General features: G+C 20.4%; 2 protein-coding genes across 2 annotated transcripts; both read right to left on the reverse strand.

Annotated features, from left to right (window-relative positions):
* Positions 1–3,167: 3,167 nt before the first annotated feature.
* Positions 3,168–8,259, reverse strand: SRAE_1000154300 (Multidrug resistance-associated protein 7; the record flags this gene model as incomplete). The annotated part of the gene is made up of 5 exons (XM_024648512.1): positions 3,168–3,392; positions 3,494–6,406; positions 6,457–7,345; positions 7,577–7,980; positions 8,029–8,259. The coding sequence occupies 5 exons, from the start codon at positions 8,257–8,259 to the stop codon at positions 3,168–3,170; spliced, it is 4,662 nt and encodes a 1,553-aa protein (XP_024502482.1).
* A 1,041-nt stretch (positions 8,260–9,300) lies between these two features.
* SRAE_1000154400 (Acetylcholinesterase) lies at positions 9,301–11,524 on the reverse strand (the record flags this gene model as incomplete). The annotated part of the gene is made up of 3 exons (XM_024648513.1): positions 9,301–9,643; positions 9,691–11,198; positions 11,453–11,524. 3 exons carry the CDS (start codon positions 11,522–11,524, stop codon positions 9,301–9,303), a joined length of 1,923 nt encoding a protein of 640 aa, XP_024502483.1.
* Positions 11,525–14,894: the final 3,370 nt, after the last annotated feature.

Below are 14,894 nucleotides of genomic sequence, written 5' to 3' on the forward strand. Positions count from 1 at the left end.
TCCTTGATATGAATGACTATTTGTGGATGATGATAGATTAAAAAATATATTAAAAATAAAAAATATTAATACAATTTTATATTTTGTTGTCCTTAACATTTGAAAAACTTTTGAAAATTTTTTGAAATTTTTATCAAATAATATTAATATTAAATTTGTATAAATTTTAAATATAAAAATTTTGTTACTTCTCCAAAATATATAATTAAATATGGATGAAAAATTTTTTTTGCTTTTATTATTTTTCATAATTTTTATCTAAAATTTCATATATATATTTACGCAAATTAATGATCTATGTAAACATTTTTAAAGTATAAAATAATTACTAAAATGGTATCAAATATAAAATTTTAAATGTAATAGCTGGTACTTTTAGTTTAAAAAATAAATTGAATATATAGATATATAAAGAGATATACTATAAATTGATAAAGATAAAAATTTACATTAAGATGCAATTTACTAGTATTGAAAAATAATTTAAAATAAAAAAAAAAAAAGATTTAATCATTATATACATAATAATCAATCTCATTTTATAAGAGGCGGGATTTAATTTTTTAAAAGAATTACTTTTGTATTATTATTAAAGTAAAGAAAAAAGTATTGTTAAAGTTAACAAATAAAGATATAAAATAATTTTACACTTATAGATACATATTTTATTTATTTATAATATTTGAAAGTTGTAATTATTATAGTTATCAACAATTTAATATAAATTATTTCATTATTAAAATATTAATAAATAAATTTTTAATTAAAAATATTTACTAAAAATGTGTAATTAGACATTTTTTAATTATATGATGTATTAAAATTTTAATATATCATTATACTAGAATAAGATAATATTTTTTTTTACAAATAAACATATATAACTTTTTTTTTTAATAATTTTTAAAGTTTAAATAAAAATTTACTATCATTGGAGAAATTAAATTTTTAAAACTTTTAAAAAATAATGTTTTATCTAAAATTGATAAATAATTTTTTTTTTTTAAAATGTTGACTACATATTGTTGTCTTTTTTCTTTAAATTAATTATAAAAAATTTATATATTTTATGTTGAGAGAAAAAAAAAATAATAAAACTTTAAGATAGTAGTTAATATTCTTGTCTATGGAGAAAAAAAAATGATTCTTCTAAATATGAATAACCTTTAAGAAATAATGAATTACTATTTATGTAAAGATTTTATAAATGAATTTACCAGACTTATTATAATAAAATTGTCTAAATTTCATACAAGTAATATTTTAAAATTCTTCCTAAAAATTATTTATTGTTTTAAAACTTTTAAATATTCTAAAATATGCAAATAGTTAATAAGGAAAATAATAAAAATTTTGTTTCAATACCTCGCTTGATTAAAATTGATGAGAAAATGTATAATATCATATAATTTATTCAATTTTTTTTTTCTTTTTTTTTTTATGTGAAACATTTTATGGTAATAAAGTAGAAAATTTTCTTTAATAACAATTATAAGATTACTATTATATATAACATAATAAATTAAATTGAATATTAAATTAATATATAAGATTATAGTAATTTTTGTAATCTTTTATAATTAAATTTTATTATTTACTAACCATTTACTCACATTATAGAAATAAAATTTTTTATCAAAAAAATAAATATAGTAACAAAAAGTATTAATAATTTAGTGATCAAAAAAAAATATATATATATATATAATAAAAAAATATTTTTATACTTATGTTTATATTTCCTGTAGACAACAAAAAAATTTAAAATGTATTAAAAATTTCGATTGATGTCAATGTTTTATGATTGTTTTACTATAAAGTTTAATGTTATATAAATATATATATTATAAAATATTTAAAATCGAAAAATAATTTAAAAATTAAATTGAAACTATAATTGGATCTCAACAAAATCTTTAAGTACATTATATCTTATTTTACTTTAATATTACTAGTTGGTAATGATATAGAAATAAAGATTTATAAAGTTACTTTATGAAAAAGTTTTAGGTTTAAAATTAAAAATAATGTTTGAATATGTAATTGGTCTTAATTTCAAAAACAGTAAAAATAATTTAATAAGAAATGTATATCACAATATATATATATATATATATATATATTAATAAATTTTTTTTTAATTCTAAATTAATAAAAAATATATAATAAAAATATATGGTTAACTTTTATTTATTTTAAGTTATAGTATTTTTTTATTATTTTTTACACATTAAAGAACATTCTTTAATTTCAGGTACAAAATTTTGTACTTTATGGATTATTAAAGAAATAATTTATGTTAATATTTTTATAAATAGAAAATATTTTTTGGTTCATTAAAATAAATAAAACTACCTATTTAAATAAAAAAAAGAAAATATATAAAAATTTTAATATGTAAAATAAAATATAATTTTAAAAAAAAAGGAAAAAAAAATTTTTTTTTAAGTTTAAGGCAAACTCATCACAAGAGCCTCTTCTAATTATTAGAAGAAATCAAATAAACAATATTATCAATGCTTCAAAACAAGCAATTATAAATACTCTTTTATAAAAATTTATAAATATTGCAGTAGTAAAATTGTTAACCCTTATTCGGTAAGTATTAATGATAAAAGAACCACTACAATATACTGGGAATAATTTAATTTAAAAACAAATTTTTAACTATTCTATGACCATAAATATTATTTGTAAAAATTCGTTTACAAGATTATTGTAAACTTTTATTAATATATTAAAAGTAAAAAGGAAGTTTCATTTACAAACAATTGACAATATATATTTATATATGCTTGTTAAACTAAAAAAGAATAATATAAAAAAAAGTAAATTTTCCAAATGAATTAATATTTATAAAATGATTTTATTTAAAAATAAAAACATTTTTTTTTTAAATTTTATGTACTTATATGTAACAAAAATTTACTTTTTTTTATATATAGTTAAAACCAAATAAATTATTTTAAAAAAAAAAAAGTTATAATTAAAAATGACAATAAAAGAAAAATATTTTTATGTAGAAATACAATTAAATTACAATAATAATTCTGATAAATATTAAAAAATACTAAAAAAATTACATTTTTATACCACGTGAAATTACTCAATATCTTCAAAACGTATATTTTAATTAATATTGACAATCTTATTTATTTTTTTTTATACTAAAAAGTAATAAATACATCTTTTTCACTTTCTTTAGATAAATTTCTTAATTCTTTTATTTCACCATTAGCCATATAAATACATCCATCAAATTGTTCAAGATTTAAATCATGATGAACAATCATTAAAACTGTACTTATTGGTAAAAATTCTTTTATTAAAGAAAGCATTTTGTTATGTAATGCTAAATCCATATATGCAGTAGCCTCATCAATAAGAACTATCTAAAAATAATATTATAAGTTAAATAAAATAAGTTATCCTTAAATAGTTTTTCAAAAAGAAATTTGTTAAAAATTTAATAAAATTGTTTTAATATAATTACCTTTGGATTTAGAAGTAATATTCTTATACATGCTAATATTTGCTTTTGACCATAACTTAAATTTGAACCATTTTCTTCAATATACCCATCTAATCCATTCATCTCTTCTAACATATTTTCTAATGATGATTTAACAAAAAATTGTTTTATTTTTTCTTTTAATATATTTGTACTACTTTCATTATTTGTTATATTAAAAATATTTAAATTTTCATATACTGTACCATGAAAAATAAAAGGTTGTTGAGTGACAATTGCTATATTACTTCTAAGTGTTGATAATGAAATTGATGATATATCTTGATATCCTATTGAAATATATCCACTTGTTATATCATATGCCCTAAGAATTAAATTAAACAAAGAAGATTTTCCTGAACCTGTCCTTCCAAGTATTGCTATCTTTGAACCTTCTTTTATTCCAAAATTAATATTTTTAAGTACTGATGTTGATAAGTCATTTGTATAAGATAAGAAAACATTATGAAATATTATATCTCCATTATTAAAATAATCATTAACAGGAGAACTATTATTTTCAATTAAATTTCTTTCAATATTATTTTCTATCTCAATAGTTTGGTTTTCTATATCATTATTTATAAAATTATTTTTAGAATCAATTTCTATTGGAATATTTTTAATAAATTGATTTATTCTCTCAACACTAACCATTTCTTTTTCTGTATCAATAAATGAATTTAAAATTGCATTTAATAAATTTGTTAATGTTAAGGCATATGTTATAGCTAAACCAATCATACTTTGTTGGATAACACCAATTGTTCCAAAATGTTTTTGGATAACAGCACCAAATGCTACAGTAGAAATCATAACTATACCAATAAATTGTAATCTTATTGATAACCAAAGAGTTGCCGCTAATGCACTATATTGAGCTCTTAAATTATTAGTTAATTTATCTTTTAAATCATTAACAAATCTTTTGACAAATCTTTGAGATTTTATTGTTATAATTCCATTAATTGTATCATTAATATGTGAAAATAAAGGTGATAATGTCATTGTAGTGAAACGTTTTACTTCACATGTTGTATAACGATAATATCTTTGAATTAAATAATAAAATACAAAAAGTACTAAAACAATAGGTAAAATATATGGTAAGGCAAATAATGTTAAAAACATTGATCCAATTAAATTAAAAGTTGATGCTAAAAATATATTAAGTTGAAATGGTAAAGCATCATCAACTGTATATATATCAGAACATAGTCGATTTAATACAATACCATATGGTGTAGAATCCCACCATGACATTTTAGCATTAAATACTATACTAAGTAATTTAGAATGTAATCTTCTTGTAGCAACTATTGCACCATTAGCAAAACTAAAAGAACGTATCAAGGTAAACATTGTATTTGACAATGCAATAATAATATATATTTTAAAATAATATTTTGTTTTTTCAAATTCTTCACTAGATAAAAATGGTGTATTAAATAATGAACCAAAAGGATATGTTGGATCACTATAATGAACAGATAATGTTCCATTAATATTATTTTGTTTAGAAATCCATTTACTTAACCACATTTCTGAACCATTTTTTGTTACTTGCATTGCTATTATTGATAATAATATAAAAGATGAAAGCCATAAACCAATTGATTTAAGATAACATTTAAAAACATAAGCTTTTACAGTACCTACTTCTTTAGTTTCTTCATTAATATCTTTTAAATCTATTTCAATAATACCTTCTCCAACAAGTAATTCATCCTCCTTCTCAATATCATTAATACTTTCATTACTACTTTTCCAATCATTAATATCATTTATTTCATTCATAACTTCATCAGGTGTCCCTTGTGCTTTAATAGAACCATTCTTATTTAGTATAATTATTTTATCACATTTACTAAGAAAATCTATATTATGTGTTGCCATAATTACAGCCTTATTCCTATTTTTTAACATTTCTATAATACATTTGTTCCATATATGTTTAGCTACTTTTTTATCTAATGATGAAAATGGATCATCAAGTAAATATAAATCATTATTTTGATATACTGATCTAGCAAGTGCTAATCTTGCTTTTTGTCCCCCAGAAAGTGTTGAACCACCATCTGATATTAAATATGAATCACCTTTAGGCATCATTGTTAAGTCATATGATAATGCTGTTGATGAAATAACAAAAGAATAAAATTTTGGATCATACTTAGTACCACATAATACATTTTCTTTTATTGTACCTCTTTTTAACCAACATTCCTGACCAACATAACCAATACCATTTTCTAAAAGTGATGGTTTAATACATATAGAATTATTATGACCATTTATTATTTGAAGTTCACCAAGAATTCCTAATAATAAAGATGATTTACCACAACCAACAGGACCCGTAATACCAACAATTTCTGATGGAACTATTTGTAAATTTATAGATTTTAATGATTTATATATAGGACCAATATTTTCATCATTATTATTCCAACAAAATGAAACATTATTTAATTCTAAAACTGATTGGCCAAATAATTTTTCCTCAACAGGATCATAAATTGATAAATAATCAAGATCTTTAACATCAAAAAATGAATTTAAACGTTTAAGACTAACAAAACTTTCAATCACACCATTTAAAACCCATGGAAAAGCATTTAATGGAACAATAAGCATATTAATTAATGCTAAACAAGTAAATACTTTTGCTGATGTCAACATTTGCCCCATCCATAAAGTATATGTTCCAAAAATTGCTACAGTAATAAAAACTGGAGCTGAAGCCCATAGATATACACAAAGAGCATCTAAATATTTACGATATGCTAGATATTTTAATTCTTTCTGCCTTATTTCATTTATTTTTTCCTCAAAATGCCTTTCCCAATTGCATAATTTAACTTGCCTTATTCCTCTAATTGTTTCAGTTATTAACTATAAAAAAAAAGTAGCAATTTTTTTTCCTATCTTTTTGATAAACTTACTTTCATTCTCATATCTTTCATTGCCATCATTTTTGTTGAATATACTCCAATTTTAGTACTTATATATTTATTTACTGGAATCATAATTATGCTTATTACAACTACCGACAAAAATGCCATCCCAACCTCTCTATAAATTAAGTACAAAGCTATAATTAATTGCATTGGCATAGACCAAAAAGCATGAAAACTGATGACAAAATTTGTTATTCTCTCTGTGTCAATTGAAATAAAATTTGATATCTTTCCGGCAGACACAGATTCATTAGAATTAGAATTAATATTGTCTTTCTTACTAAAAAATGAAAAATATGGGACTGATAAAAGTTTTTCATACACTGCTATAGTTGTAGCAGTCCGAACTTTTAATCCAATTTTATTAGAATAAAAATTGTAATGAAGATTACAGAAGACAGATATTAAAGAACTTGTAAATATTAAAAAAGAATAATATAATGTATCAATACAACCTTTCTCTTCATCAGAATCTTCAATAGCTGTAACCAAAAGATGTAAAAATATTGGACCAGAAAAAGATGCTATATCAGCAATTAGGCGTGGAATGGCAAGGAAAAAATATTGTTTTCCAAAACAATTTAATAATGCTGTAAAGAGTGAAAAATTATAACCATCTATGTGAATTGAGGGAGCAGATTCAAAAAATTTTTTTTCAATCTCTGATACACATAATGATTTTGGTAAATGATAAAGTTGATTTAAATTTGTCAATTGTTGTTTATACCCTTTATATACAAGATTATTTGTCCAAAGGTAAAACATTCTTGAAAATAAGTTAACTTCTTCATCTGTTCTTAAAGTGGGTGTTGCTGATGGAAATACATTTGAAAGTAAATTATTTTCATGCAATAAACCATGGACATAAATATTTCTAAGAATAATGATATTAATTAATGTTAAAAAAAAATTATTTATACAAAGACAAAATTAATAGTTTTTAAATAAAATAAAAAAAAAGATAAAAAAAAAGTATGAACATTAAAACAACAACTCTTCTAATCTTTCAATATGATCAAAATATTCAAATGAATCATTACTTTGATCAATATATTTATAACATCTTCTAAAAATTTTTTCATAAATTTATTTTTATTAAACTTACTTGCTTAAATACCATTCTAATATATTATTTCCATAATTAATTATATGAAAAAGAAAACCTAAAAGTAAAAGGTAACTTCTAGGATCAGTAAAAGAATACAGTAATCCTCTTTGTATACCAATAATTAAAAAACCTTTTGATACAATTGAATACAAAATGTTGAAACATTTATTTTTATGCCAATGTTCATAAAAAATATTACAATACCAGAATAGAGAGTAAATAAGCCATATTATTGATATCAAAAAATATTCAATAATAAGTATAGTTGGTAATTCATATGCAGTTGTTACCAAAGGGATAAACAAAGATATGATTAAAAAGACACATGAACATGATGTAGTAATTAATTTGACCAATGTTGTAATGTAAATAGAATTTGTTGGTATTCTTGGTGAAAAAGTCTGATTAAAAAAAATAAAACTAAATTAAATATGATTATAATAACAAACCATTTTAAAAAAATTAAGTACTATAAAATATAAAAAAATGACATGTTCAAACATAATACTACTAAATTCAACACATGGATTTATTGTATTTGTTTTATAATCAGCAAAATACCGGAACCATACACTGGTAGAAGTTTCATTAAACTGACAAAATGAATAAATTGATGACCAACCATTGGTAGAATTAATTTGATATTCATTTTTTAAAATATCAGACATATTAGTAGCCATGATGGCAAACTATATCATATAAAAAAAGTATGTAACTATAAATTATATTATGTAATTTTTAAATCTAAAATATTTTAATAATGATTTAATATATATTTTATCTATAAAATATGAAGTATAACATATATTCATACAAATTCTTGATAAACACTACAAAATTACTGATTAAAGTATTAAAAACCTTTCAACATGGTCGTAAACAAACGAAAGTATATTATTCCAAAGTTTTGGACATGGAAAAAATAAATGGTGATAAATGCTTTCATTTTAAAAATAAAAAAAAACTCTTAACAACATTCTTTTTGACTGAAATCAAGAGGTGAATCATTAAACAAAATAGATAAACATACTCTCTTTTCATATTCACTTTAAAACATTCACATAGTTTAACAAATAACTGATAAAGATATAATTGTGTATAATAATAATTAAGACACGTTGCAATAAAGTTTCAATAAATTTTTAAATCAAAAATACTGATGGCATATAAACTTTTAAATGAATTTCAACAATAAAATATTTAAATATAAAGAAAAGTGGCACCACTTGTTAATTTTTATTGACTATAATAAATAAAAAATTTCTTTTAAATGTTGGTAATGTAAATTTTGTTGTTAGTATATTATTTAAGATCATAAAATGATTATTTAACAAGAATATAAAAACAAATGTTTTAATAAATAAATATAATATATTAATTTGTAAATACATTAACAAATATATTTATCAATTTTATATAACATCTAATCAAATAATTTTAAATATATTTCTTTTTAAATAGTGTTATATTTTATTTTTTTTTTTTTGATTTGATTTAACGTAGAATGATTGTTTATTTTATGTTAAATAAATGTCTATGTACAATAATATTATTATTATGCTATTAGAAATTATTTAATAGTATATATTTTTTTCTTATATCAAATATTTTTATCATTTTATCTTTTTTGCATTAATCTTGAATTTCTTATTATTATTTGTCAAAATACCACAAAAATGCCAAAATATTTTAATTTTGATGTTTAAAAGTATTTTTACATATTAGAGATCACAATAACCATTGGCATCGGAATGTCTATAGGATTGATATTTCTTATATTGCTCAAAGTGAAATTGCCAATCTACGATATATTCATTCTCCCATTTAGACATTAAATTTCTCCAATGTATAACTGATTCTCCTACATCATTTGTTGCTGTTATCAAATTGGGAAGAACTGCTTTCCAGAATGAGCATTCTTTTCGACGAGGTCCAGTTCCAATAAGTTTGGCACCATTTGCGTATGCTGATTCAATTGTTAAATTCATATATTCCATCGTATGTTGAGTATATTTTGGCCAATTATCTGCAGTAAATGTACCATCTGGATTTTTATTAGGATTACTAAAAAAATATCAATAAATTTTTTATTATAAATATAATTAACTTACCCTGTTCTTGCAAAATTTGCCCAATATCTCATAAATCTACTTGCTAATTCTTGTTCCTCTTTAGTATAACTATATTTATCAGTATTATAAGGTTCACCAAAAATAAAATTTATTTCATAACCATGTAAAACACCCATCCATTCTGGCCATGTTTGTTCTGAGGCTCGATGAGAAAACATATAATAATATGTCTGTCCACCATGTATGGCATGAGCTAAGGCAAATTCATTAACATTACAAGTAAATTGAAAATCTCCAAGCATTTTATCTAATGAATCAACCCATGACTGAGGTTTAACAGGTAAAGAATTTGGTTCATACTCATGTATTATAGCTGACATAGCTAATGAATTTTTTAAAAATTGTCTTGGTAATAAATTATGAATACTCCTAATCCAATTTTCTCTATTTTTTATAAATTCTTTTTTTACAAAAAATTCTTCAGGAGGAAAAATATCTCCTAATTGATAGACAATAAAATATATTGCTTCATCTTGATTGGAACCAACTAATAAATCTGTTTTTTTAAAACGCCCTTCTTTTAATGATGTTGAGGCTTGTTCAACCAAAAAATCACCATCAATAACAGGTACCCAGGGAAAATCAGCAAATTCCATTACTGGTGACCATTCCGAATCAAGAATTTTTTTGGCACTTGCTTTCATAAAGCAATCTAATACTTTATCCATATTTACTTCATCTAAATTTCTTGAAATATTACCACATTTCATATGTTCATATACTACAAGTACTCTATGTAATGCAACTTTTCTATTTTCTAATGCCCATGGAGCTGTGGCACTTCCGGACTGAAGTATGGCTCTTTTAAAATATGGTGTTGATTTTTCACTAAGCATATGCATTGAAACAGAAGCAGCACCAGCTGATTCACCAAATATTGTTACTGTTTCTGGATCACCACCAAATACCTCTATATGTTTATGTACCCATTTCATTGCCATTAATTGATCCCATAATCCCATATTTCCTGGTGCTTCTTCTCTTCCCATATAAAGAAAACCAAAAACTGTAACTCTATAATTTAATGTAACAATAATAACATTTTCCTCAGTAGCAAATATTTTTCCATCATATACATCTAGACTTGAACAACCACTCCAAAATCCACCACCATATATCCATATCAGTACAGCTAACTTTTTGGTTGAATCAATTTCATTTGGTATATATATATTAAGATATAAACAATCTTCAGATAAAGGACCATGACAATTCCATGAATCTGCACCAAAAAAATCACCAAAATAGGTATCTAATGATTGGACACATGCATTTGGGGGTGTTGTTGCATTTAAAACATGTCTCCATGGTTTTTTAGGTAATGGTTTTCTAAATCTTAAATTTCCTATTGGTGGTTCAGCAAAAGGCACTCCTAAAAATTGTGTAACTATCTTTCCATTTGGAGCTAATAATGTTTGCCCTAATATAGGTGAACCATCAGATAGATAAATAAGAGGTTGTGTTGATGTAAAATGTGATTTTGAATTCTAAAAAAAATTTAATATTTATTATATTATAATTTTTCAATTTAATATTTATAATAATCTTCTTTTTTTTAAATATTTAATATATTATGGTTATATATATATGACATAACAAATTTTTTGAAGTCTAAATATAAAGACATTTCTTAAAAGTAATAAAAAAAAAATTCTCACAATTAAACTTTTTTTAAAATTAAAATATTTTATACTTGAATAAATTCATTTTTATTAAAAAAATTTTAAATTAAAAAACAAACCTTAATCCAAATTAATATAACTAAAAATATAAGATACAAATTTCCGAAGCAATAAAATTTTCGAATAATCATAATTTTTTTTTCTGCATATACACTATTATCATATTGTAAGCAAAGTTATAGGTTTTTTTTTTTTAATTTTGTATTGCAATATAATATTTTAGTTGTTAAATATTAGCCTGAAATTAAGAAAATAATTTTTGAAAACAATAAAAATTGACAATTAACATATAAAATAAATATTAGAATTATATCGTTTTCACTAATATATATCATTGTGATAAAAACTCAATTTAATTGTCCCTAATAAAATAATTTTTATCAAAAAAGTTTTATCCCATTAAAAATAGAGGAATTAAATATTTATAAAAAAATAAAAATTATAAAGCTATATTACAAAGAAATATATTTTAAAGACTAATGAAAAGTACATAATGAATTTACATATTAATTTTTAAAAACACCCATATAATTGCTTGAAAAAAGGAATACGTCAAAAGAAAATGTTTGAATAATATGATATTTGAAGGGTAATAAGGCAACTTGTCATTTATAGTTAAATTTTGAGAACATATTTGGGTGTAATTGAAAATAAAAATCTTATGAAGGTTCGTGATATTAAAATCCCTCAATTACATTTATAATATTTGCCAAAAATAATATTTATTTATATTAAATTTTATAAGATTATAAATTGTACTAGGGTATTTATATATTAAAAAAAAAAAAACATGTAAATAATATTAAACTTTTTGATTGAAATAGGGATTATAATACTTAAAATCTTACTCAAAAAAGAAATATTTCTTGGTTTATAAAACTTTAAAAGACACATATATATATATATAACAAATGCAATATCACATCATAATACTTTATTTCAATTATTTTTTTAAAGTTGCAAACAGGCAAAAAAAAATAACAAAGTAGGATAATAATAATCGCAGAATTTACTTTTTACTTACACTTGACAAGATTGAAAATAATAATAAAAGAAACTATATCAAGAATAAGTTACCAGAACATTCATATAGAATTTATGACATATACTTTACTTCAAATAAAAATGAAAATTAACAATTCAAAAGATATACCCATTCACCATGAAAAATATGTGTTTTATGTAACAGCTTTTGAATCGGTAAATGTTTCCATTTAAATTAAACTTAAATCAAATTGCCTACTTAATTACTATAAAATAAAATAGTGAATTTTTTTATTGATAATAGTAATTAAATAAACAAAACCTTTTAAAAAACTAATTTGTTTTCTCAACACATTTATAAAACCTATAAAAGTTTATGGCAATAATCTATTAAACTATTTTTATTATGTTAAAAATATATTAATTAGAAATAAAATTTTAAAGATAATAAATAGTTAATTTTTAAGACAAAAGAAAAAATGATTATTCAATAATGTGGTAATATTTTAGCATAAGAAAGTTTATAAAAATAATTAAAAATAAAATTAATATCATTACACAATTTAAATAAAAAAAAAATGCTATATCATTTTGTATATTATGTCGTAAAAGATCAGTAAACGGAAAGAAAAAATTATCATTTCTATAGTTTAACTAATTTTATTGATAACAATAAAGTTGAGTTACATAGGTTTATTTGTTATAGTTAAGTTAGCAGGTTGTCTAAAGATTTAGAATGAAGTTACTTTTTATTACTATTATTTAACAAACTATATAAATTTTAACATAAATAATAAAATAATAAAAATTACTGATTTTGTTTTTACTTATTGTAAACAAAGAAATATATATATATAACAAATTTTGTAATTACAAAATTTTAATTTTAAAGTTAAAAAAAAAATTTTTTTTTATAAATAAATTTTTTATATATATTTATAAATAAAATTTTAAAAAAATACAATATTAATTAAAAAAAAAAAGATAAATAAACGTCATAAATATATATAATTGTATGATATTGTTAAAAATATAATATATTTAATAAATAATTTATCATCATTACACTATCACAATTTTGATCACACTCAATCATTCGTGAGTAAACTAAAATTTTATATCAAATATCTTTTAAACTAATTTGATATCTAAATAATAACGCATCATTGATGTATTCTTAATCTTTCCTGAAAACTCATCAATTTAGTATATCCAATGATATGTTAAGTAAGACAGATTTTATCTTGTACTTGGTACGTGTAATAAACTATAAAAATGATAAACGTTTATCAAAATTTTAAAATATTTTTGATATATTTTATGTCATTACCTTTTATTTTAATGCTTTTTCTATAATTATTGTGGCAACATTTTAAGAAATAATAATTTATAAACCAATTAAAATTTTAAGAAATAGAATCATATAACTTTTTTTTTAATAACAATTTTTTTTAAATAACACTAAAAATTTTTTTATAAAATATATTGTTTTATTATATAATGAGAATTATTCAAGTGCATAACTAAGAAGAAAAAAAAACTTAAATATTTCAAACATAAAATTTAACGAGAATATATTATAAGTTAACTAATATAATATATAAATATAAAAAAAAAGAGCCAACACTTGATTTAATATTTTAATTAAAAATAGCTTTCATCTTTTCTTGATTATCTTTTTATTAATTGACGTATATTTACGACATCAAATATTGACATTTGTTTGTTTAATATTTCAGATAGAACATGATAAATTAGGTTTATATAAATTTTAAGAGTTTTAAAATGTGATATTAAATATATTTATTTCATATTTATATTAAAAGAAAGTATTTTTTATTAAAACACCTGATTATTATTTTTTTAATTTTGTAATTATTAATAAACGGAAAGGTTATATTTTCTTCTTAAAATAATCTTTCAGTTATAGTATATAATCTTTCCTTCTAATTTGATAAATTTTTTTTTTAATTCATCAAATAACTATATAAATTAAAATAAAAAAAAGAATCAAAATTTAGTTGATTTTAATAACAAAATATCAACGTCATCATCAAAAATGAGAACAACAAAAAGTACACTTTATATGAAAAATTTTTAAATGGTTTCAATCTACTTAAATATATTTTTCCATCCTCCTTCAAACTTTTAATATTTTTTTTTTTATATATTTTTATCTTAATAATTTAAAAATACAAGTGTCAATCTTAAAAATATATTCTTTTTATTTTTGTCAAAAGATGCTTGAAATTCTATTGTAATTTTTATATGTCCATTAGTTATTTATATAAAAATTAACATTTCTTTTGGTGTAAATAATTTTCCAATAATTTCAAAATCAAATATAATGAATGTCTAGGAGTGGTAAATAAAAACTGCTTTTAAAAAAAATAAATTAATTTACAAGTTTTTTATAAAATAACTTAATAACCAATTTACCAAAGGGTATGACTATTTTTTATTATGATTTTTTTCAAATTAAATGTAACTTTTTTAAAAATGGTAATTTGATATTTA

Source organism: Strongyloides ratti, assembly GCF_001040885.1.
Source record: "Strongyloides ratti genome assembly S_ratti_ED321, chromosome : 1".
Lineage (NCBI taxonomy): Eukaryota > Metazoa > Nematoda > Chromadorea > Rhabditida > Strongyloididae > Strongyloides > Strongyloides ratti.